General features: G+C 39.5%; 1 protein-coding gene and 1 non-coding gene across 3 annotated transcripts in view; one reads left to right on the top strand and one right to left on the bottom strand.

Moving 5' to 3' along the window:
* The first annotated feature begins 277 nt into the window (after positions 1–277).
* Positions 278–24,062, top strand: part of CAAP1 (caspase activity and apoptosis inhibitor 1) — a 58,421-nt gene continuing 34,636 nt past the window's right edge. Inside the window, exons 1-4 of one of the 2 annotated variants that reach the window (XM_032300017.1) lie at positions 278–693; positions 5,961–6,161; positions 7,262–7,346; positions 8,573–8,648. In XM_032300017.1, the coding sequence (XP_032155908.1) occupies positions 388–693; positions 5,961–6,161; positions 7,262–7,346; positions 8,573–8,648 (668 nt within the window). In that variant the 5' untranslated portion in view covers positions 278–387. Of the gene's footprint in view, positions 843–5,960; positions 6,162–7,261; positions 7,347–8,572; positions 8,649–24,062 lie in introns of both variants that reach the window. The other variant, XM_032300019.1, reaches the window with a different exon arrangement.
* On the bottom strand, positions 23,340–23,446 carry LOC116566178. The gene has a single exon (XR_004275777.1). It is a non-coding gene; the product is annotated as a U6 spliceosomal RNA (small nuclear RNA).

A 24,062-nucleotide genomic window follows, 5' to 3' on the forward strand; every position in this document is an offset into this window, starting at 1 on the left:
CTGTTATAGCGTTAATAGCTTAAGATTTGGAGGTAAACGAAAATGGAGAATCAGCAACCATACTTCAACCTTATTGTAAACTGACAAACACTAAAAACGTTTTAAGTTAAAAGTACCCTCTATCCTTTGTAGAGATATAAAAACAAAACAAACCAAACTCCGACTACAAGGCTTACTCACTACACACTCATATCGACCTCCGCGACTGGAGGAGGAAGGGCAACTGGTTCTGGCACCCCTCCAAAAACGCCTCACCACGTTCTGCGACACGGCCGGAAGTGACGCATAACCTGCGACGCCAGTGCCTGCAGCCCACAGCTGCGGGAGTCGGCCTTCAGTCGCACCGGAGACCGCGTACTTTCCTCCGATGGTTGCAGCAAAGGGATCATGACGGGGAAAAAGTCCTCCCGGGAGAAACGGCGCAAACGTAGCAGTCAAGAGGCCGCCGCGGCGCTCGCGGCCCCGGACCTCATACCTGCCTTGGCCAGCGGCGGCAGTGGAAGCACTAGCGGCTGCGGTAGCGCCGGTGGTTGTGGGAGCGTCAGCTGCTGTGGGAACGCCAGCTTCAGTGGAAGTGTCACCGGCGGTGGAAGCGCCGGCAGCTGCTGGGGTGGGAGCAGCGTGGAGCGCAGCGAGCGCCGGAAGCGGAGGAGTACCGACTCTTCTTCCAGCGTCTCGGGCTCCCTGCAGCAGGTGCGTGCGCGCCCCTCTCGCCGCTTCCTGGAGCTGCTGCTTTTTTGAAGAAGTTAGGCTACTAGAGGGATGGGGCGCCGGCTGGAGCTTACTGCTAGCGCGGCGATCCCAAGGTCGTCCGTGCTTGAGGTTCATGTTCCTAAGTCCTGGTGAGCTCCACACTCCCATCCATATCTTGAATCTTGAACTTCAAGTTTCTGGATTTCCTGATCACTTGACTTGTTTTTTTTTTTTTTCACCCTTGGCTCCTTCCACTCCAATGATTTCAGTCTCCCAGAAGAGTATGAGTTGGAGGCTAGCCTTCATTGCCCTTGCTAGCCAAACACTTCTCCGTTTGTCTTCACCTTTTCGTAGATATGGTTAACGCCACATTAGAGATGAGAAAATTGAGGTCCAAAGAGATTAAGAAACTTTACTTAAACGATCACAGAATTTGTTAATAGCTCCTAGATTTGAATCCAAATATCTGACTACAAAAGCCATGTTCTTTATATGCAACTAATCTGCCAAGATAACACCGATTGAAAAAAAAATTTAATTCATTTCAAAACGAATGAATATGTACTTTAAATTTATTCAATGTGGAAATAAAGGGAAAGCGTATTCTTGCCTCTCCATTAATATTTTGATATGCAGCCTCTTTCCATTGCTTCTCGTCAGATATGTGTATTTAAGTTCCTACACTTAAGCTGTAGTGTTATTCCAGCTGTTGAATGCCTGCATTGTTGTGATAGGTTTCTTTCTATACGTGGTTTGTTATTTTTAGTGACTTCCTGGTATTTTATATTTTTACTGCTATTTAGGTTTGCAGGTTTTTTTGTATTGTTGTGACTACATTACAAATACCTTTGTTTATATATCTTCTACCAAGAGTTATGTTGGGAGAGTGTGAGAACTCAAATTCCTGGGTCAAGGCTTATGCTATGAGAAAACTTAGTGAATGCCATCAAATGCTTTCCAGATAAGACTTTACAGATTTGTAGTCCAAACAGTATACATATAAGAATACACATATATAAGAATACTTATTTCCGAAATTCTTAACTAGCATTTGATAACCATTTTTTAAAAAAAAATTGCCAGACTAATGGGTCAAATTAATATTGTGCTTGATTTTATTTTCCTGATTAGTGAGATTGAACATTTTTGTATTTTTATTTGCCATTTGATTCCTTCTTATGTATTTTCCTGTACATATCCTCTGCTCATTTTTCTCTTCAGTGTTTCAACTTTTAACTGATAAGTTTCAAATATTTTCACATAAAGCCTTGGTTCTAATTTTTATGTAGAGTGTATTGCAAATATTGTTACAACTTTGTCCAGGGTGTTCTGAAGCCTTTGATTTTTTTTATTTTTGTCTTTTTTTTTTCTTTGTTTTAATTTGCCTTTGATATTTTTTTGTAGTCAAAGCGAATATTTTCTTGAGCCTTCTGGATTTTGTGTGTTGTTTAGAAAGATCTTTCCTATTGCAAGATTATGAGACTATTCTGTATTCTCATATTTTTTAACATTCCATTTTTTTGTTGTTGTTTTGAAACGGAGTCTTGCTCTGTCGCCCAGGCTAGAGTGCAGTGGCGCAGTCTGGGCTCCCTGCAGCCTCCGCTTCTGGGGTTCAAGCGATTTTCCTGCCTCAGACTCCCAAGTAGCTGGGACTACAGGCGCTCTCTAACACGCCCTACTAATTTTTTGCATATTTAGTAGACATGAAGTTTCACTCTGTTGGTCAGGCCAGTCTCGAACTCCTGACCTCATGATCCACCTGCCTCGGCCTCCCAAAGTGCTGGGATTACAGGTGTGAGCCACCGCACCTGGCCAACATTACATTTGGAAGTTGGGAATTAAGGAAGCATGGGCTATGTATTTTTATGTATTTTTCTTGTATCTAACCACTCTATTATTAGTTTGAAATTATTTGTTACAGGTTTTGAAATATCTTTGACCAGGTTAGGAAATTCTTCTTCAATTCCTAGTTCAGTATGGTTCTAGAGTTTTATCAGGTGGTTTTCTGTCATTCTGTTGAGATGATCACATACTTTTTCTCCCTTTAATCATTTAATGTAATTTGTTGATAAATTAGTTGATGTCGAACAGTCTTTGGAGTCTTGGAACAAGTTCTCTTTAGTTTGTTGAGTTTCTTGTACTTGGTTGGAATTCAGTATTTTTACTTTTTTTCTTTTTGTTTTTTGAGACCGAGTTTCACACTTTTTGCCTAAGCTGGAGTGTAATGGCGCGATCTCGACTCACCACAACCTCCGCCTCCCGCATTCAAGTGACTATTCTGGCTCAGCCTCGCGGGTAGCTGGGATTACAGGCGTGCGCCACCACGCCTGGCTAATTTTGTACTTTTAGTAGAGATTGGATTTCTCGATGTTGGTCAGTCTGGTCTTGAACTCCTTACCTTGGGTGATCCGCCCGCCTCGGCCTCCCAAAGTGCTGAGATTACAGGCACGAGCCACCTCAGCGGCAGTGGAGCCTCCCCTTGTCGCCAGGCTGTAGTGCAGTGGAGTAACTGCTGCCTCCCAAGTTTAAACAATTCTCCTGTCTCAGTCTCCTGAGGAGCAGGGACTACGGGAGCATGCCGTCACACCCAGCTAATTTTTCTATTTTTAGTAGACACACGGTTTCACTATGTTGGTCAGGATGGTCTCAATCTCTTGACCTCGGGATCCGCCCTCCCAAAATGCTGGGATCACAGATGTGAGCCACCGCCATCAACCTATTTTTAATTTGATGTAAATGTTTCTAGATTAGATCAGCCTGTGGTTTTTATTTTTGTAATGGATTGAGTTAGGAGGCTTTTTGTCTTTTTGGTGTGTTCCAGAATGGTTTATATTTTCTTCTCATACATTTGTTAGAAATATCTGGGTCTAGTGGAGTTTTTTAGGGTGATTAAAAAAAAAAACTCTTTAAAAAATTTTTAATATAGATCTATTAAGTTTTGCCACACCTAGATTCAATTTTGGAGATCACATTCTTATTTTAAATAGTTTATTTATTTATTTATTTATTTTGAGACAGTGTCTCATTGTGTCACCCAGGCTGGAGTGCATTAGCACTATCTCAACCCGCTACAATTCCCACCTCCTGGGTTCAAGTAATTCTCCTGCCTTGGCCTCCTGAATAGCTGGGATTACAGGTACCCACCACCATACCTGGCTAATTTTTGTATTTTTTATAGAGATGGGGTTTCACTATGTTGGCCAGTCTGGTCTCGAGCTTCTGACCTCAGGTGATCCACCTGTCTCAGCCTCTCAAAGTGCTGGGATTACAGGCGTGAGCTACCTCGCCCATCCCAGTTTCTAACACTCCATTATGATAGAGAGACCAACAACATTGGTCAATTGAATACTGAAAACATTTGCATACAGAATTAAACCCATCTTCTAATGAAATATGTGTGTATTTGTGAAGAAAAGGTTGCATATTAGGCATGTAGATAACATCTCAAACTTTAGAGTGCTATTGTATCTGTTGTGTATTGAGTTCCCTATTTTTTTGAAATATAGTTGACATACCATACAGTTCACCCACTTCACATGTACAGTTAAGTGATTTTGTGTGTATTCACCGAGTTGTGCAGCCATCACTGCAGTCAATTTTAAAATATGTTCATCACTCCAGAAAGCAACCTTATGTGTTACTTTTAGCTATCATCCTCAATGCTCACCCCTACTGTGCTCCATACCTGTTTAACTACTAACTTATTTCTTAATTCTATAGATGTATACATTTTCCTGTTCTGGACATTTTATATGAATGGGAATCATATAATATGTGGTGTTTTGTGTCTGACATTTTTACTTAGCATAATGTTTTTAAGGTTCATCCATATTGTAGCATATCAAGTTTATTCCTTTGTATCACAGAGATTCATGCCTTTTTATGACTGCTGTACCACATTTCGTTTTGTTTTTGTATAGCTGTACATAGGTACCACATATGTATAGGTACCACTATACCACATTTCATTTTTCCATTTATCACTTGACGGACATTTGTGTTGTTTCTGCCTTTTGGCTATTATGAGTAATGCTGTTAAGAACAAGTTTTCGTGTGGATGTATCATTACATTTCTCTTGAGTGTATATTTAGGAATGGAATTGCTGGGTCATATGGTGACTTTTTGAGGAACTGCCAAATTAGCTTCCAAAGTAGCTGCACAATTTTATACTCCTTCTGACAGTATATGAGGATTCCAGTTTCTCTGCATCGTTACATTGTAAGCTGTTAGAACAAGTACTAATTCTTTTACTTTTTCAGTCTAATTATCATAGTATTCTTTAAGAGTGACCCATTTTAAAACTGCTTTGTAAACAACTCTCTGACCTCTGGTCAGGGAAGATTCTCCAGAGAAAATGACTGTTGAATTGTCTGAATTATCTGAATTTGTTAATCTTGTAAGTGTGATAGAGAAAGGAGAGGAAAGACTGTCCTAGGAAAATGGTATGCAGAAGGCCTGCCTATATGAGCTGAAAGAAGGAGAATAGGTTACAGTGCAGTAATTCAAAGGAGATTGTGTCCTGAACACAAGAATGAGCATGAAGTCCATGTAGGCCATATTACCTTAAGAGCAATGGGGAGGATGCACACATACACATTTTATATGATCCATTCTGCTAACAGTATACAAAACAAGGAAACCTCAGATTAGATTCAGAGAGTCCCATTTAATGGCTTTTGGTGTAACCTAGGCAAAACATTGTAGCAGTTTGGAATAGAATTATAGAATGGATTTGGAGAGACTGGATACAGTTGGGAGAGAGTAAAATGGACAGAAATATCTTAAATTACTGAAATTGGTTACTTTCATTATGATCATGTAAATTTTAAAAATGATGACAGCTCCTGGTAAGTATATTAATTTACTGCATAATATCTGTGATTTGTAACTATTTTACTTCAATCTATTTATATGAATTGAAGTACAGTGATAATGTATACATAGAACTTTTGGGTGAATGGCCTGTTAGGGGAATATCCTAATTTTTAAAAAATTTAAACTTTAAGAAATTTTTCAATATTTAGTATACTTTTGTTTGTGTATCCTAAATATCTCTTCCTTTTATAGCTACTGCTTGAGTTAATTGCGGTTTGGAGAGGAAAATCAAAGAATATTGAACAATTAAATATTCTCTCCTGTGGTTTTAGATAAATAATTGTGCAAAGTATTTGAGAATTTTTGATGAATAATTTATTAAATAAAAATGTCATACATATTCTTTATATTTTAAGTAGTAGTATTTAATGTTTCTTTATTTTAACTTTAGGAAAGCAAATATATTTTGCCAGCTTTGGAGAAAGAATTATTCTTGGCAGAACACAGTGACCTGGAAGAAGGTGGATTGGACCTGACTGTCTCATTGAAACCAGTTAGTTTCTATATATCAGACAAAAAAGAAATGCTTCAGCAGTGCTTCTGTATCATAGGAGAGAAGAAGTTACAGAAGATGCTTCCTGATGTGTTAAAGGTACTTCATTACACATCAGACTATATACATATGTAGAAATACAATTTTCTTTGTAGCAATTGTTTGTTTTACTTAATGCGTGTTTTTTTGAGACACAGTCTTATTCTGTCACCCAGGCTGGAGTGCAGTGGTGCAATCTTGGCTCACTGCAATCTCTGCCTCCTGGTTCAAGCAATTCTCCTGCCCCAGCCTCCTGAGTAGCTGGGATTACAGGTGTGCATCACCACGCCTGGCTAATTTTTGTATTTTTAGTAGAGACAGGGTTTCACCATGTTGTCCAAACTGGTCTCGACTCCTGACCTTGTGATCTGTCCCCCTTGGGTTCCCAAAGTGCTGGGATTATAGGGGTGAGCCACCTCACCCGGCCTTAATGCAGTTTTTAATTGGATGTTTGTATCGGAAACAAGCTACTTGAAAATATTTTGTAAAATGGAGAATCATAAACAGCCTTGTTTATTTAAAAATTTGCCAAGAAAAAATGTTTAGGCAAGAAATTTGTTGACCCTGTGGAGATTATTCTGTTAAGTACAGGGAATGGGAGTAACTAAATTGGACATATAATCTTTCTGGTGCTTTAAGAAATAATGTCACAGCACGCTGCTCTGTAACAACAAACAACAATGGTTGATAATACCTTATATTTCATTAGATTCGCAAGTACTTTTATGTAATTATTTTTGAAAATTATTTAGGGAAATATTTGTTGTTCTAATTTTATAGTTGTAGAAATAGACCTCTGACACTCAAGTTAAGCTCGAGGTCATATATCTAAAGATACAAGACTTGAATATTTAAGCCTTTAGAATAATTACCTAACACAAATAGGCTGCTATTAAGAATAGCTGGGAAACTGACTCTCTTTAGTTTGTTCTTTGATAATAAATACAGCTTTATGTATTACCATCAAATCTATAATCTTCCCATATTAACTGGAAGTGTTTCAGATTTCATCCCAGGGAAAGATGTATTTGAATCTAGTTGAGGCTTTAATTTATTTTATTGTAAGATTTTGCTAACTTAAATTTTTGTGATTGAAATTTTCCAGTTTACACTGGGGCTGTGTTACATAAATGCATTTTTTAAAATGTCATTTCCTTTAGAACTGTTCAATAGAAGAAATTAAAAAACTATGCCAGGAACAGTTAGAGCTCCTGTCTGAAAAAAAAATTTTGAAGATTCTTGAGGGTAAGAATACATATTTTTACATTCTGGTAACGTATTAGTTAATGGTGTATTCAGCATAAATCCTGAGGTAATCTTTCTCCTACTTGGATGTAACTTTAATTTTATTATTGAGTTATCATTGAAGAGTATTTTTACTTCTATTTGTACTAAAAAATACGGTTCACATATAAGAATAGCAGTTCAAGAATACACTTAATATGTTGTTTTTCCAAATCAAGTGTATATAGATAAGAGTGTAAGAAAATGAAGTAAAAAATATTTACCAAAGATCTGTTAAAAAATTAATTATTGAAAAGGCAAAGATTTCCCTTAAAATATTTTTAATTTTCTTTTTTAGATTTTTTACGTTGTTTAGTGACTTTTGCATACTGTTTATTCTCTAATAAGACCCAAGTATAGAGTTAGAATGCTTCCATGCAATTTATCAGTATTTGTTTGTCTGCCTGAAGTATGACTACTCTTTGTGATACTTACACCTCTAGAATTTGGGACTTTCGGCCATTTATTTTTTCTTTTGGAACTTTGCAAGGATTTTCACATTCACATGACAGGAGAAGAAACAAAAATTGGATCCTTTCATGAAGTTTCCAGAGATAGTTTCATTGTTTTTTTTTAAGGCTGAGTCGTACTCCGTCGCCCAGGCTGGAGTGCAGTTGTGCGATGTCAGCTCACTGCAACCTCTGCCTCCCAGGTTTCAGCGATTCTCCAGCTTCAGTCTTCCAAGTAGCTAGGACTACTGGCACGCATCACAGCATTCTGCTAATGTTTTTTTGTATTTTTAGTAGAGACGGGGTTTTGCCGTGTTGGCCAGGCTGGTCTCGAACTCCTGACCTCAGGTAATCTGCCCATCTCAGCCTCCCAAAGTGCTAGAGTTACAGGCTTGAGCCACTGCGCGGGGCCAAATAGCTTCATTTTTAAATGTAAAATTGTTTGTTGGAATTTTGTAACTCTGGAAATAGATACATACATATGTATATAGTGTATAAGTATATATGCACACATTTCTTGTCTGTATACATTTATATAATAGATAAAAAGAAAACAATAAGAAATACATAAGGCATTGAAAAAAGTATTTTAAATACAAGCAATTAAAAATGCAAATTTTGACCCCGTATAAAGTTCTTTAATCTGCATCACTTTTAAAGATGATTTTTTTAATGTAATGATTACACCATTGTAACTTTTTTAAAAGTGTCCTTTCAGTAGTTTCTTTCATTTGTAAGGTGACAATGGAATGGACTCTGATATGGAAGAGGAGGCAGAGGATGGCTCTAAGATGGGATCTGATTTAGTCAGTCAGTAAGTTTAAAAACTTTCATTTTTATTTCAAAATTTCTTTGTTATTCCTTTGATGATTCGTTATGTCAAGGATGTTACTGGTTTTTTGTGTGTTTTATTTATAAAATCATTCAGTGCTATAAAAAGATTTATTTGTGTACTTGTAATGATTGGTCCTTTTGGTATATAGGAAGATGGCATTAACTACTTTCAGGATTAAGATGATTTTTTAAAACTACTCCACATAGATAGAGAACGGTAGCAGTGCCAAACTGAAGCAGAATCACTCTTATTTGGATTTTGAATATGCTATACATGATCCTCACTATTTATTTATTAAGCATTCCATCAGTTTCTATATTAACAGCATAGAACACTTGATCTCATTAAATTAATCTGTGTATCTGTTGTTAGGGAATAATAGTCTCATTTCACAGATGAGATAGTTATGTTCAATTTATGTAAGTCTACGTATTTTACCTATAAATATGTATTATTTTATTATTGGGATGATAAAATAATACGGGCCGGGCGCGGTGGCTCAAGCCTGTAATCCCAGCACTTTGGGAGGCCGAGGCGGGTGGATCACGAGGTCAAGAGATCGAGACCATCCTGGTCAACATGGTGAAACCCCGTCTCTACTAAAAATACAAAAAATTAGCTGGGCATGGTGGCGCGTGCCTGTAATCGCAGCTACTCAGGAGGCTGAGGCAGAAGAATTGCCTGAACCCAGGAGGCGGAGGTTGCGGTGAGCCGAGATCGCGACATTGCCCTCCAGCCTGGGGAAAAAAAGAAAGACCCCGTCTCAAAAAAAAAAAAAAAAAAAAAAAAAAAATAATACTTAAAGTTTTGGGATGCTGACTAGTCAAGAAGCTACATGCTAATTGTTATTTTTTTATTTTATTAGTGTACATCAAACTTTCACCTATTAATTTGAGCATATATTGATGCACGTTGCTTAAAACAATTAACTATTTTGGTAGTTTCCAGAGAATGACTTGTTCTTTGCAAAGCTTAGCATTTTTCCTGAGGAATATAAAGAGTTGTGCTAGATGAGAAAAAAATAAATTATAAAAGAAAAAGAAATACTCGTGCATAGGCAGTAGTACAAATAAGAGGTTACCAGGGGTAGTAGCATAGTGAAGTATATACTTAACCAGAAATACAGAATTTTTTTCATTTCTAAAAGAATGCTGCTGGGTAGGAGTGTTATAGGGTAATTTATTTGAAACCACAGAGTAGAAAATGTACATTTAAAAAAATATATGTGTTTTATTGCACTTTAGGTTCTGGGGCACACGTACAAAAACATGTTGCATAGGTACATACATGGCAGTGTGGTTTGCTGCCTCCATCCCCGCCCCCGTCACCTATAGCTGGCATTTCTCCCCATGTTATCACTCCCCAACCTCCCTATCCCACACTGTCTCTCTCTTATTTCCCCACAACAGACCCCAGTGTGTGATGCTCCCCTCCCTGTGTCCATGTGTTCTCATTGTTCAATACAGGCCTATGAGTGAGAACATAACGGTGTTTGTTTTTCTGTTCTTGTGTCAGTTTGCTGAGAATAATGGTTTCCAGATTGATCCACATCCCTACAAAGGATATGAACTCATCCTTTTTTATGGCTACATGGTATTTTTTCCTTGTCCAGTCTGTCATCGATGGGTGAACATACGTGTGCACGTATCTTCGTAATAGAATGATTTATAATCCTTTGGATATATGCCCAGTAGTGGGATTGCTGGGTCAAATGGAATTCCTATTTCTAGGTCCTTGAGGAATTGCCACACTGTCTTCCACAATGGTGGAACTAATTTACGCTCTCACCAACAGTATAAAAAGTGTTCTGTTTCTCCACATCCTCTCCAGCATCTATTGTCTCCAGATTTTTTAATGATCGCCATTCTAACTGGCGTGAGATGGTATCTCAATGTGGTTTTGATTTGCATTTTTCTAATGACCAGTGATGATGTGCATTTTTTCATGTTTTTTGGCCTCATGTATGCCTTCTTCTGAAAAGTGTCTGTTCATGTCCTTCATCCACTTTTGAATGGGTTTGTTTTTTTCTTGTAAATCTGTTTTAGTTCTTTGTAGATTCTGGATATTAGCCCTTTGTCAGATGGGTAGATTGCAAAAATTTTTTCCCATTCTGTTGGCTGCTGGTTCACTCTAATGATTGTTTCTTTAGCTGTACAGAAGCTCTGGAGTTTAATTAGATCCCATTTGTCCCTTTTGGCTTTTGTTGCCAAAGCTTTTGGTGTTTTAGTCATGAAGTCCTTGCCTATGCCTATGTCCTGAATGGTTTTGCCTAGGTTTTCTTCTAGGGTTTTTATGGTGTTAGGCCTTAAGTCTTTAAACCATCTGGAGTTAATTTTAGTGTAAGGTGTCAGAAAGGGGTCCAGTTTCTTCTTTCTGCACGTGACTAGCCAGTTTTCCCAACACCATTTATTAAACAGGGAATCCTTTCCCCATTGCTTGTTTTTGTCAGGTTTGTCAAAGATCAGATGGTTTTGAATGTGTGATGTTGCCTCTGAGGCCTCTGTTCTGTTCCATTGGTCTATATCTCTGTTTTGGTACCAGTACCATGCTGTTTTGATTTCTGTGGCCTTGTAGTATAGTTTGAAGTCAGGTAGAGTGATACCTCCAGCTTTGTCCTTTTTGCTTAAACTTGTCTTGGCTATGCAGGCTCTCTTTTGGTTCCATATGAAGTTTAAGATGTTTTTCTCCAGCTCTGTGAAGAAGGTCATAGGTAGCTTGATGGGAATAGGGTTGAATGTATAAATTACGTTGGGCATTATGGTCATTTTCACAATATTTGTTCTTCCTAACTGTGAACATGGAGTCTTTTTCCTTCTGTTTGTGTTCTCTCTTATTTCGTTGAGCAGTGGTTTGTAGTTCTCGGTGAAGAGGTCCTTTACATCCTTTCTTCATTGTATTCCTAGATATTTTATTCTCTTTGTAGCAATTGTGAATGGCAGTTGTTCTTGATTTGGCTCTCTCTAAGTCTGTTATTGGTGTATAGGAATGCTTGTGATTTCTGCACATTGATTTTGTATCCTGAGACTTTGCTGAAGTTGCTTATCAGTTTCAGGAGATTTTGAGCTGAGACAGTGGGGTCTTCTAAATATACAATCATGTTGTCTGAAAATAGAAACAATTTGACTTCCTCCCTTCCTAACTGAATACCCTCTATTTCTTTTTCTTGCTTAATTGTTCAGGCTAGAACTTCCAATACTATATTGAATAGGAGTGATGAGAGAGGGCATCCTTATCTAGTGCCAGATTTCAAAGGGAATGCTTCCAGTTTATGCCCATTCAGTATGATATTAGCTGTGGATTTGTCGCAAATAGCTTTTATTATTTTGAGATACGTTCGGTCGATACCTAATTTATTGAGAGTTTTTAACATAAAAGGCTGCTGAATTTTGTCAAAGGCCTTCTGTGCATCTATTGAGATAATCATGGTTTTTGTTTTTGGTTCTGTTTATGTGGTGGATTATGTTTATAGACTTGCGTATGTCGAACCAACCTTGCATCCCTGGAATGAAGCCTACTTGATAGTGATGGATAAGCTTTTTGATGTGCTGTTGCAATCGGTTTGCCAGTATTTTATTGAAGATTTTTGCATCTATGTTCATCATGGATATTGGCCTGAAGTTTTCTTTTCTTGTTGAGTCTCTGCCGGGTTTTGGTATCAGGATGATGTTGGTCTCATAAAATGATTTGGGAAGGAGTCCCTCTTTTTGTGTTCTTTGGAATAGTTTCAGAAGGAGTGGTACCAGCTTCTCTTTGTATGTCTGGTAGAATTCAGCTGTGAACCCATCTGGACCTGGGCTTTTTTTGGTTGTTAGGCTATTAATTGCTGCCTCAACTTCAGCCCTTCTTATTGGTCTATTCAGTGTTTTGAATTATTCCTGGTTTAGGCTTGGGAGGACATAAGTGTCCAGGAATTTATCCATTTTTTCCAGGTTTACTGGTTTTTGGGCATAGAGTTGTTTGTAGTAATCTGTAATTATAGTTTGCATTTCTGTGAAATCTGTGGTGATATCCCCATATCATTTTTTATTGCATCTATTTGATTCTTCGCTCTTTTCTTTTTTATTAATCTGGCTTGTGTTCTATTTTGTTGATCTTTTCAAAAAACCAGCTCCTGGATTTATTGATTTTTTGAAGTGTTTTTTTGTGTGTCTGCCTCCTTCAGTTCTTCTCCGATCTTAGTTATTTCTTGTCTTCTGCTTGCTTTTGAGGTTTTTTGATCTTCCTCCTCTAGCTCTTTCAATTTTGATAATAGGGTATTGATTTTAGATTTTTCCTTGCTTCTCATGTGGGCATTTATTGCTATACATTTTTCTGTAGACACTGTTTTAAATGTGTCCCAGAGATTCTTGTATGTTGTGTCTTCATTCTCGTCGGTTTCAAGGAACATCTTTATTTTTTATCCAGTCTTATGCTTCATTTTTTATCCAGTCAACATTCAAGAGCCAGTTGTTCAGTTTCCATGAAGCTGTGTGGTTCTGAGTTAGTTTCTTAATCCTGAGTTCTAATTCGATTGCACTGTGGTCCGAGAGACTGTTTGTTATGATTTCTGTTCTTTTGCATTTGCTGAGGAGTGATTTACTTCCAATTATGTGGTAAATTTTAGAGTAGGTGTGATGTGGTGCAGAGAAGAATGTATATTCTGTGGATTTGGGGTGGAGAGTTCTGTATATGTCTCTTAAGTTTGCTTGGTCCAGATCTGAGTTCAAGTCCTGGATATCCTTGTTAATTTTCTGTCTCGTTGATGTGTCTAATATTGAGAGTGGAGTGTTAAAGTCTCCCACTATTGTTGTGTGGGAGTCTCAGTCTCTTTGTAGGTCATTAAGAACTTGCTTTATGTATATGGGTGTTCCTGTATTGGGTACATATATATTTAGGATTGTTAGCTCTTCTTGTTGCATTGATCCTTTTAGCATTATGCAATGCCCTTCTTTGTCTCTCTCGATCTTTGTTTGTGTAAAGTGTGTTTTATCATAGACTAGGATTGCAACTCCTGCTTTTTTTTGCTCTCTATTTGCTTGATAAATTTTCCTCCATCCCTTTATTTGTAGCCTATGTGTGTGCTTGCATGTGAGATGGGTTTCCTGGATATAGCACACTGTTGGGTCTTGAGTTTTTATCTAATTTGCCAGCCTTTGTCTTTTGATTGGGGCATTTAGCCCATTTACATTTAAGGTTAACATTGTTATGTGTGAATTTGATCCTACCATTTTGATGCTAGCTGGTTGTTTTGCCCATTGGTTGACACAGTTTCTCCATTGTGTTGATGCTGTTTACCATTTGGTATGTTTTTGGAGTGGCTGTTACTGGTTGTTCCTTTCTGTATTTAGTGCTGCGTTCCAGAGCTCTTGTGAGACAGGCCTGGTGGTGACGAAATTTCTGAGCAATTTCTTGTTTGTAAAGGATTTTATTTCTCCTTCATTTATGAAGCTTATTTTGGCTGGATATGAAATTCTAGGTTGTAAGTTCTTTTCTTTAAGGATGTTGAATATTGGCCCCCACTCTCTTCTGGCTTGTAGGGTTTCTGTGGAGAGATCCGCTGTGAGTCTGATGGGCTTCCCTTGTGGGTAACCCGACCCTTCTCTCTGACTGCCCTTAGCATTTTTTCCTTCATTTCAACCCTGGTGCATCTGACAATTATTTGCCTTGGGGGTTGCTCTTCTTGAGGAATATTTTGTGGTGTTCTCTGTGTTTCCTGGACTTGAATATTGGCCTGGCTTGCTAGGTTGGGGAAGTTCTCCTGGATAATATCCTGAAGAGTGTTTTCCAGCTTGGATTCATTCTCTCTGTCACATTCAGGCACACTTATCAAATATAGATTACGTCTTTTCACATAATCCCCTATTTCTTGGAGGCTTTGTTCATTTCTTTTCACTTTTTTTTCTCTAATCTTGTCTTCTCATTTTATTTCATTTTGTTGACCTTCAGTCTCTATATCCTTTCTTCTGTTTGGTCGATCCAGCTATTGAAACTTGTATATGCTTCCCGAAGTTCTCATGTTGTGTTGTTCAGCTCCATTAAGTCATTTATATTCTTCTCTAAACTGTTTATTCTCGTTAGCATTTCATCAAACATTTTTTCAAGGTTCTTAGTTTCTTTGCATTGGGTTAGAACATGTTCTTTTAGCTCAGAGAAGTTTGTTATTACCCACCTTCTGAAGCCTGTTTCTGTCAGTTCATCAGACTCATTCTCAATCCAGCTTTGTTCCTTTGCAGGTGATGAGTTGTGATCCCTTGGAGGAGGAGAGGTATTCTGATTTTCGGTGTTTTCATCCTTTTTGTGCTGGTTTCTTCCCAGCTTTGTGGATTTATCTACCTATGGCCTTTGGTGACTTTCGGATGGGGCCTTTGAGTGGATGTCCTTTTTGCTGATGATCAAGTTATTTCTTTCTGTTTTTTAGTTTTCCTTCTAATAGTCAGGCCCCTCTGATGTAGGACTGCCGGAGATGAACTCCAGACCCTGCTTGCCTGGGGATCACCTGTGATGGCTGCAGAACAGTAAGGGTTGCTGCCAGTTTCTTCTTCTATTATCTTCGTCCCAGAAGGATACCTGCCAGATATCAGCCTGAGCTCTCCTTTATGAGGTGACTCTTTGGATATACAGGGATCAGGGAGCTGCTTGAGGAGACAGTCTGTCCCATGTAGGAACTCAAGTGCTGAGCTGTCAGCTCTGTTGTTCTGTTCAGAGCTGCTGGGCAGGTACGTTTAAGTCTGCTGCAGTGGAACTTATAACCACCTATTTTCCCAGGTGCTCTGTCCTGGAAAGGTAGGGCGTTATTTATAAGTTCCTGACTTGCTGCTGCCTTTTTTCAGAGCCTCTCTGCCCAACAAGGAGGTAGCCTTGTCACAGTGTGCCAGCAGTGGCGTTGCTGAGCTGCTGTGGGCTCTGCTCAGCTGCTGGGTGAACTTCCTTCAGTTTTGTTTATAGAGGTATTATTAGAACTGCCTTGGTAATGGTGGTCTGCCTTAGTAATGGCAGACTGCCTCGGTAGTGTCGGACGGCCTCGGTAATGGTGGATGCCCTACCCACAACAGAGCTGGACCTACCTGGGCCCAGCTTTGCTTGCTGTGAATCTCTCAATCCAGAGCGTTTCAGATTGCTGGTCTTTGTTGGGGTGGGACCTGCCAAGTCAGATCACATGGCTCCCTGTTTCAGCCCCCTTTTCTTCAGTTGAATGGGTGGCTCTGTCTCCCAGGCGTTCCAGGCACCACTTGAAATGGCCGCCCGGATTTCTGTGAGTTTTTGTGTGGAGACCCGCTACACTGGCTGAAACAGCCATGCTGGAAACTCGTAGCGCTTTTCAGCCTGGGAATCTCCTGGTCTGTGGGCAATAATAACTCGTTTGGAAATGCAGTGTTCACTCATCCTCTATGTTGTTCTCACTGGGAACTGCACTCCAGAGCCCTTCCTATTTGGCCACCTTGGATCTGCCTCCGAAAATGTACACATTTTTAATGTCTTACTATTGGAGTTCCTTCAAAATACTTAGCTTTAAATCATTTATATTGTATACTAATTTGGTTCAGCTAGTTTAAGCATTTACAAGACCTATTAACCTTTTAATATTTTAAAGTTTCTTAAATTATTGAAATTAATCATTTTGTTTCTCCCGTAATCCCCACGTTGATCAACATTTTGTTTCTTGATGCCACTTGTGGAGAATCCTGAATTAAGCTTTTGGTTGATTATATTTGTTTTCCCTTTTTAAAAATCTATTAATTTTTTCCAGTTTTTGAAGTGCTGTTAGGGTTAAGTGCTTGGCTTTTTCATACCTGAGCATTGATGTTACCTTTTCAACTCTTAGAAGCCATTTAATGATGTATTAGTCCATTTTCTTGCTGCTGATAAAGACATACCTGAGACTGGGGAATTTATAAAGAAAAAGGTTTAATGGTCTCATAGTTTCATATGGCTGGGGATGCCTCACAATCATGGTGGAAGGTGAAAGGCACTTCATACATGGTGGCGGCAAGAGAGAATGAGGCAACCATGTGAAGTCTTGGTTGGTTTTTTAACCATCAGATCTTGTGAGACTTATTCACTACTACGAGAACAGTCTGGGAGAAACCACCCTTATGATTCAATTATGTCCCACTGGGTCCCTTCCACAACATGTAAGAATTATGGGAGTTGTAATTCAAGATTAGATTTGGGTGGAGACACAGCCAAACTGTATCATTCTTCCCCGGCCCCTCCCAAATCTCATGTCCTCACACTTGAAAATCAGTCATGCCATTTCAGTCCCCCAAAGTCTTATCTGATTTCAGCATTAACTCAAAAGTCTATAATCCAAAGGCTTATCTGAGACAAGTCCCTTCTGCCTATGAGCCTGTAGAATCAAAAGCAATTTAGGTACTTCCTATATATAATGGGGATACAGGCATTGGATAAATATACCCCTTCCAAATGGAAGAAATTGGCCAAAATGAAGGGGCTACAGGCTCTGTTCAAGTCTGAAATCCAGTGAGGCAGTCAAATCTTAAAGCTCCAAAATGATCTCTTTTGACTCCATGTCTTATATCCAGGTCATACTGATGCAAATGGTAGGTTCCCATGGTCTTGAGAAGCTCCAGCCACTTTCACATGCTGGTGTTGAGTGTCTGAGGCTTTTCCAGGTGCACAGTGCAAGTTGTCAGTGAATCTACTGTTATGAGGTCTGGAGGATGGTGGACCTCTTCTCATAGTTCCACTAGGCAGTGCCCCAGTGAGGGCTTTGTGTGGAGGCTTCAACCCCGCATATGCCTTTTGCACTGCCCTAGTAGAGGTCTCTATGAGAACCCCACCTCTGCAGCTAACTTCTGCCTGGACATCTGTTTCCATACTTCTCTGAAATCTAGGTGGAGATTCCCAAACCTGCAGGTGCACAGTTCTTGACTTCTGCATACCTGCAGGCATAACACCATTTGGAAGCTGCCAAGGTTTGGGGCTTGCATCCTGTGAAGCATCAAGTCCCTAGGCTGCACACAGCAAGGGAGCCCTGGGCCTAGCCCATTAAACCATTTTTCCCTCCTAGGCCCCCAGGCCTGTGATGGAAGGGGCTGCCATGAAGACCTCTGACATGCCCTGGAGACATTTTCCCAATTTTCTTGGTGTTTAACATTGGGCTGCTTGTTACTTATGCAAATTTCTGTAGCCTGCTTGATTTTCTCCTCAGAAAATGGATTTTTCTTTTCTATGGCATTGTCAGGCTGCAAATTTTCTGAACTTTTATGCCCTCTTTCCCTTTTAAAACTGAATGCTTTTAATAACACCCACATACCTCTTGAGTGCTTTGCTGCTTAGAAATTTCTTCCACCAGATACCGTAAATCATCTTCCTCAAATTCAGAGTTCCACAAATCTCTAGCCAAGGGCAAAATGCTGCCAGTCTGTTTGCTAAAACATAGCAAGAGTCACCTTTACTCCAGTTCTCAACAAGTTTCTCATCTCCATCTGAAACCACCTCACCCTGGATTTCCTTGTCCATATCATTATCAGCATTTGGTCAAAACCATTCAGTAAGTCTCTAGGAAGTTCTAGACTGTCCCACATTTTCCTGTCTTCCTCTTAGCCCTCCAAACTGTCTCACCTATGCCTGTCATCCAATTCCAAAGTCACTTCCACATTTTCGTGTATATGTATAGCAGTGCCCCACTCTACTGGTACCAGCTTACTGTATTAGTCTGTTTTCACAGTGCTGGTAAAGACATACCTGAGAATGAGTAATTTATAAGGAAAAAGAGGATTACCTCCATATAAGAAGTGCCTTTTGCCTTCCACCATGTCATGAGGCCTCCCACGTGGCTGGGGAGGCCTCACGTCATGGTGGAAGGTGAGAGGCACTTCTTATATGGTGGTGGAAAGAGAGAATGAGGGAACCAAGTGAAAGAGATTTTCCCTTATAAAAGCATCAGATCTCATGAGACTTATTCACTACCACCAGAACAGCATGAGAGAAACCTCCTCCATGATTTAGTTATTGCCCATTGTGTTCCTCCTACAATATGTGGGAATTATGGGAGCTATAATTCAAGATGAAACTTGGATGGGGACACAGCCAAACTGTACCAAATGGATAGCCAATTATAGTAGTTATTTAACTCTTTTTAACGATTACAACAACGGCCATGCATGGTGGTTCACACCTATAATCCCAGTGCTTTGTGAGAACAGGTTGAGAGGATCACTTGAAGCTGGGAGTTTGAGACCAGCCTGGGCAACATAGTGAGACCCTGTCTCTACAAAAAATTAGATGGGGTCTTGCTGTGTTACCCAGGTTGATCTTAAACTCCTGGTCTCAAGCTGTCCTCCCACCTCAGCATTCGAAAGCACGGATGACCCCATTTTGATTTTTAGTCAAGGTTTGTTTTTAAAGTTATGGAATAGGATTTAAGGTTTAAAGATGACAGAGAGGGCTTGGCACACTTATTATGCATATAATCCCAGCACTTTGGGAGGCCAAGGTGGGTGGATCATTTGAGGTTAGGAGTTTGAGACCAGCCTGGTTAACATGATGAAATCTGATCTCCACAAAAATTACAAAAAATTAGCCAGGCATGGTGGTGTGTGCCTGTAATCCCAGCTACTTGGGAGGCTGAGGCAGGAGAGTCACTTGACTCCGGGGGACGGAGGTTGCAGTGAGCCAAGATCCCACCACTGCACTCTTGGGCAACAGAGCGAGACTCTGTCTCAAAATAAAACAAATAAATAAAGATGACAGAGAGGTTTTCACAACTACGGCTGTGCTGCTGACCCATTGTGACTCTCTAAGGCCAGTGCCATCTCTAGCTCACTGAACTCCAACTAAAGGAGAAAGGGACTAAGTAAGGCGGTTGTTATATGGTGGCTCCTGCAAAACAGACTGCTTGTACATCAACTGATGGTAAAGCACCCAGGAAGCAACTGACTACAAAGGCTGCATATGAGAGTGCACCCTCTCCTAGAGTGGGGAAGAAACCTCATTGTTACAGGCCTGGTACTGTCGCACTCCATGAAATCAGTTGTTATTGGAAGTCCACTGATCTTCTGAATCACAAACTTCCCTTCCTCAGTCTGGCTTGAGAAATTGCTCAGGACTTCAAATCAGACCAACGCTTCCAGAGCGCAACTATTGGTGCTTTGCAGGAGGCAAGTGAGGCCTATCTGGTTGGCCTTTTTAAAGACACCAACCTGTGTCTGTCCATGCTAAATGTATTAACAGTTACGCCAAAGACACCTAGTTAGCATGGAAAACATCTTTTTTTTTTCTTTGAGACAGAGTCTCGCTCTGTCACCCAGGCTTGAGTGCAGTGGTGTGATCTCAGGTCACTGCAACCTCTGCCTCCTGGGTTCAAGCGAGTCTCCTGCCTCAGCTTCCCAAGTAGCTGGGACAATGCCACCACACCCAGCTAATTTGTGTATTTTTAGCAGAGATGGGGCTTCCACATATTGGCTAGGCTGGTCTTGAGCAACTGACCTCATGTTCCACCTGCCTTGGCCTCCCAAAGTGCTGGGATTACAGGTGTGAGCCACTGTGCCCAACCGGAGAACGTTCTTTTAGGAAACTGCTGTGACAGGAAACATTTCATTCTCTAAAAGAGAAACAAACAAACAACCACCTTTTTTTTTCTGTTGTTGATTATTTTGAGCTTAGATATTTTTTTGCCATAGGGGCAAAAGGTACCTGTATTAGTCAGGGTTCTCTAGAGATACAGAATTAATAGGATATATGTATATACAAAAGCGAGTTTATTAAGGACAATTGGGTCACACGATCACAAGGCAAAATCCCATGATAGACTGTCTGCAGGTTGAGGAGCAAGGAAGCCAGTGGTTGATCAGTCTGAGACCCAAAACGTCAAAAGTAGGGAGGCTGACAGTGCAGCCTTAGTCTGTGGCCAAAGGCCAAGAGCCCCTGGCAAACCACTGGCATAAGTCCAAGGGTCCAAGAGCTGAGAAACTTGGAGTCTGATGTTCAAGGGCAGGTAGCATCCAGCATGGGAGAAATATGAGGGCCAGAAGCCTCATCAAGTCTACTCTTACGTCTTCTCCTGCCTGCTTTATTCTTGCTGCACTGGCAGCTCATTAGATGGTGCCCTACCAAATTTAGGGTGGGTTTGCCTCTCCCAGCCCACTGACTCAAATGTTAATCTCCTTTGGCAACACCCTCACAGACACACTCAGGAACAGTTACAGTACTTTGTATCCTTCAATCCAATCAAGTTGACAATATTAATCATCACAGTACCTAAGTATATGATTGTTAGTGAAAAAATAGGGGATAGAAATCAGGTATTTCCAGTTTTTCTATTTTTACTTGTCTGTGAATTTTTAACAAATTCAGGAACATAAAGCATTCATGCAAGTCAAATATTTCAGTGAACAAGTTTCAGTGGTTCAACTTTATAATAATTATAAATCTTAAAATTTTCTGGAAAAAGTGACATCATAAACAGCATTTTTGCTCTTAGAATTTACTGCAAATCAACAGCAAAAATAAACAGAAATAGAAATTATTTTGGATGAAATTAGGAGATATCCTTAACTTCAAATAACTTTGAGGAGCTATTCTTAAATGCAGTAGTTTTCAAGTAAAGTTGTGGCAAGATACCTGTGGAAAACTTCCATGTATACAAATCTCAAAGACTCAGTGTACATTTCTCCAAAATTAGAAGAAGAGATTCAGGGAAGAAGGAAACTTGAATGTTGCTACTTTTTTCTTTGACAAGTAACTATATAGTATATCTATTTCTTTAAAATAAGATGGATATTGGTTACAGGTAAGATTTGGGCTGTTTGGGAATCTTAGCAAAGATAATAACTACTAGGTGTTTATTTTGGGCTGGATAGGTACTTGTTGATTTGTGTTGAAGATCCTAGAGGAATGCTGTGGATTTTTTTGCTTGTTTGTTTTAGGCAGAGTCTAACTCTGTCCCCTAGGATGGAGTACATTGTGCAGTCCTGGCTCACTGAAACCCCTCTCTTGCACTCAAGCGATCCTCCTACCTTGGCCTCCCAAACTGCTGGGACTAGAGGCGTAAGCCACCATGCCTGGCCAAAGTGGTGGATCTTGAGGAAAACTTGGTTTGCTGAGGTTCGAGAACTCCTGTGGGGAAGTGGAAGAAGATAGGGAATGGGAAGAGGAAAGTTACCATGTATCTTTCCTGAATATGCCTAGTTTCTTTGATTTTATAAGTTGAAAGATGGAATTGAGTGGACTGAGTGTTTCCTGTCTTTAAGTCTGGGAGAACCTGAGAAAACTGGGGAGTAGATGTCTTAGAGAATAGTGGTTTACTTCTACATTGTGGATCTGTGGAGGGAGAGATGGCTTTGCTTTCTGCCAGTTTTAGAGTCGCTGCTAAACCTGAGTCCCAAGGAATTGACCATAATGGCATACATGAACACATGCCTGAATACATATATAACATCTTTAAAGGACCTTGATATCTAGAGAGACAATTACTTGAAAGAAACAAAGCACATGCCAAGCTAAATTAAGCTGTTAGAGGAATGAACATTTGCAGGGAATAAAATGAGCTCTTATGGAAAATCAAGTGCAGCACAAAGAACCATTCTTGGGCTGAAAAACATGATTTTTTAAAACTAAATTCTGTAAGTTAATCAGAGTAGGGGATTGTTATCATTAAGTCCCAAATTAGATGCCTGAAAGAATGGATTCCCAAAGCAAAAATATAAAAGATGGAAATCATAAGAGAAAATAATCGAATAAGCTAGAAGGCTTTAGCATCCTCATGTATAATAAATAGGAATCCTAGAAAGGGAAAATGAAACAAGAAAGGAGGGATAAAGTACTAAATCATTAAGAAATTATTAAATAATATTATAGGAAAATAAAACAAATATAGGAAATATATTTAATAAATATAGGAAAATATTTCTGACCTGAAAAATAAATTTAAGTCTTCAAATTGAAAGTGCTCACTGAGTTCTAGGCAGGATTGCGGGGAAAAAAATAGCATAGAAGCAAAGTTTTTTTATAAAGTGAAATATTTAACAGTCTTTCAGTCTACAGAACACATCAAAGAAGGAAAAGGATCAGATTTTTCATCTGCAACACCAGAAACATTAATAAGATATGGAGTAACATCATCATACAACTATATTACCCATGCTTCTATACTTGGTCAAGATACCATTTATCTGTTAGGTGAAAGAAAGATTCAGATAGGCAGGAATGCAGAGATGATATGCCCATGTACTCATCTGAGGAAAATAGTCATGTGATGCTTAATAATGGGGAATTGTACTGAGAGATGTGTAGTTAGGTGATTTTGTTGTTGTGCAAACATCAGAGTACACTTACGCAAACCTAGATGTTACAGGTTCAGTATGCTTTATTGGAAATGTTGGGGCCAGAAGTGTTTTGGGTTTTTTTTGGATTTTGGAATATTTGTATATATATACTGATGTCTTGGGGATGGACCCAAGTCTAAACATGAAATTCATTTATGTTTCGTATACATCTTTTTTTTTTTTTTTTTTTTTTTTTTTTTTGGAGGCTGAGTCTCGCTCTGTCGCCCAGGCTGAAGTGCAGTGGTGCAATCTCGACTCACTGCAACTTTGGCCTGCTGGGTTCAAGCAATTCTCCTGCCTCAGTCTCCGGAGTAGCTGGGACTAAAGGCACTTGCTGCTATGCCCAGCTAATTTTTTTCTTTTAGTAGAGACAGGTTTTCACCATGTTGCCCAGGCTGGTCTCAAAAATATGGAACGCTTCACGAATTTGTGTGACATCCTTGCGCAGGGGCCATGCTAATCTTCTCTGTATCATTCCAATTTTAGTATATGTGCTGCCAAAGCGAGCACTCATATACATCTTATATACCCTGAAGGTAATTTTATGCAATATTTATTTATTAAACAAAATTTTTTAAAGGCAGAGTCTCACTCTGTTGCCCAGGCTGGAGTGCAGGTACAATCATAGCTCACTGTAGCCTCAAATTCCTGGGCTCAAGTGATCTGCCTCACCTTCCCCATCAGCTGGCACTATAGGCGTGTGCTACTGTTCCTGGCTCACTTCTAAATTTTTTGTAGTTACAAGGTCTCACTATGTTGCCCAGGCTGGTCTTGAACTCCCAGCCTCAAGTGATCCTCCCACCTTGGACTCCCAAAGCGGTAGGATTACAGACATGAGCCACTACACCTCCAATTTTATAAAATATTTTTAATACTTTTGTGCACCTGTCACAAGAGGTCACGTGTGGAATTTCACACTTGTGGCATTATGTTGGTGCTCAAACAATTTCATATTTTGGAGCATTTTGGATTTCGAATTTTCAGATTACGGATGCTTAAATTATACCTAGGCTGTATGATATAGCCTGTTATTCCTCGGCTCCAGACCTGTACAACATGTTATTGTAGTGAATAGTGTAGACAGTTGTGGTACAGTGAGTGGTATTTATGTATCTAAATCTTATCT

Source organism: Sapajus apella, unplaced genomic scaffold (assembly GCF_009761245.1).
Source record: "Sapajus apella isolate SASKATOON/1434 unplaced genomic scaffold, GSC_monkey_1.0 scaffold42, whole genome shotgun sequence".
Classification (NCBI taxonomy): domain Eukaryota; kingdom Metazoa; phylum Chordata; class Mammalia; order Primates; family Cebidae; genus Sapajus; species Sapajus apella.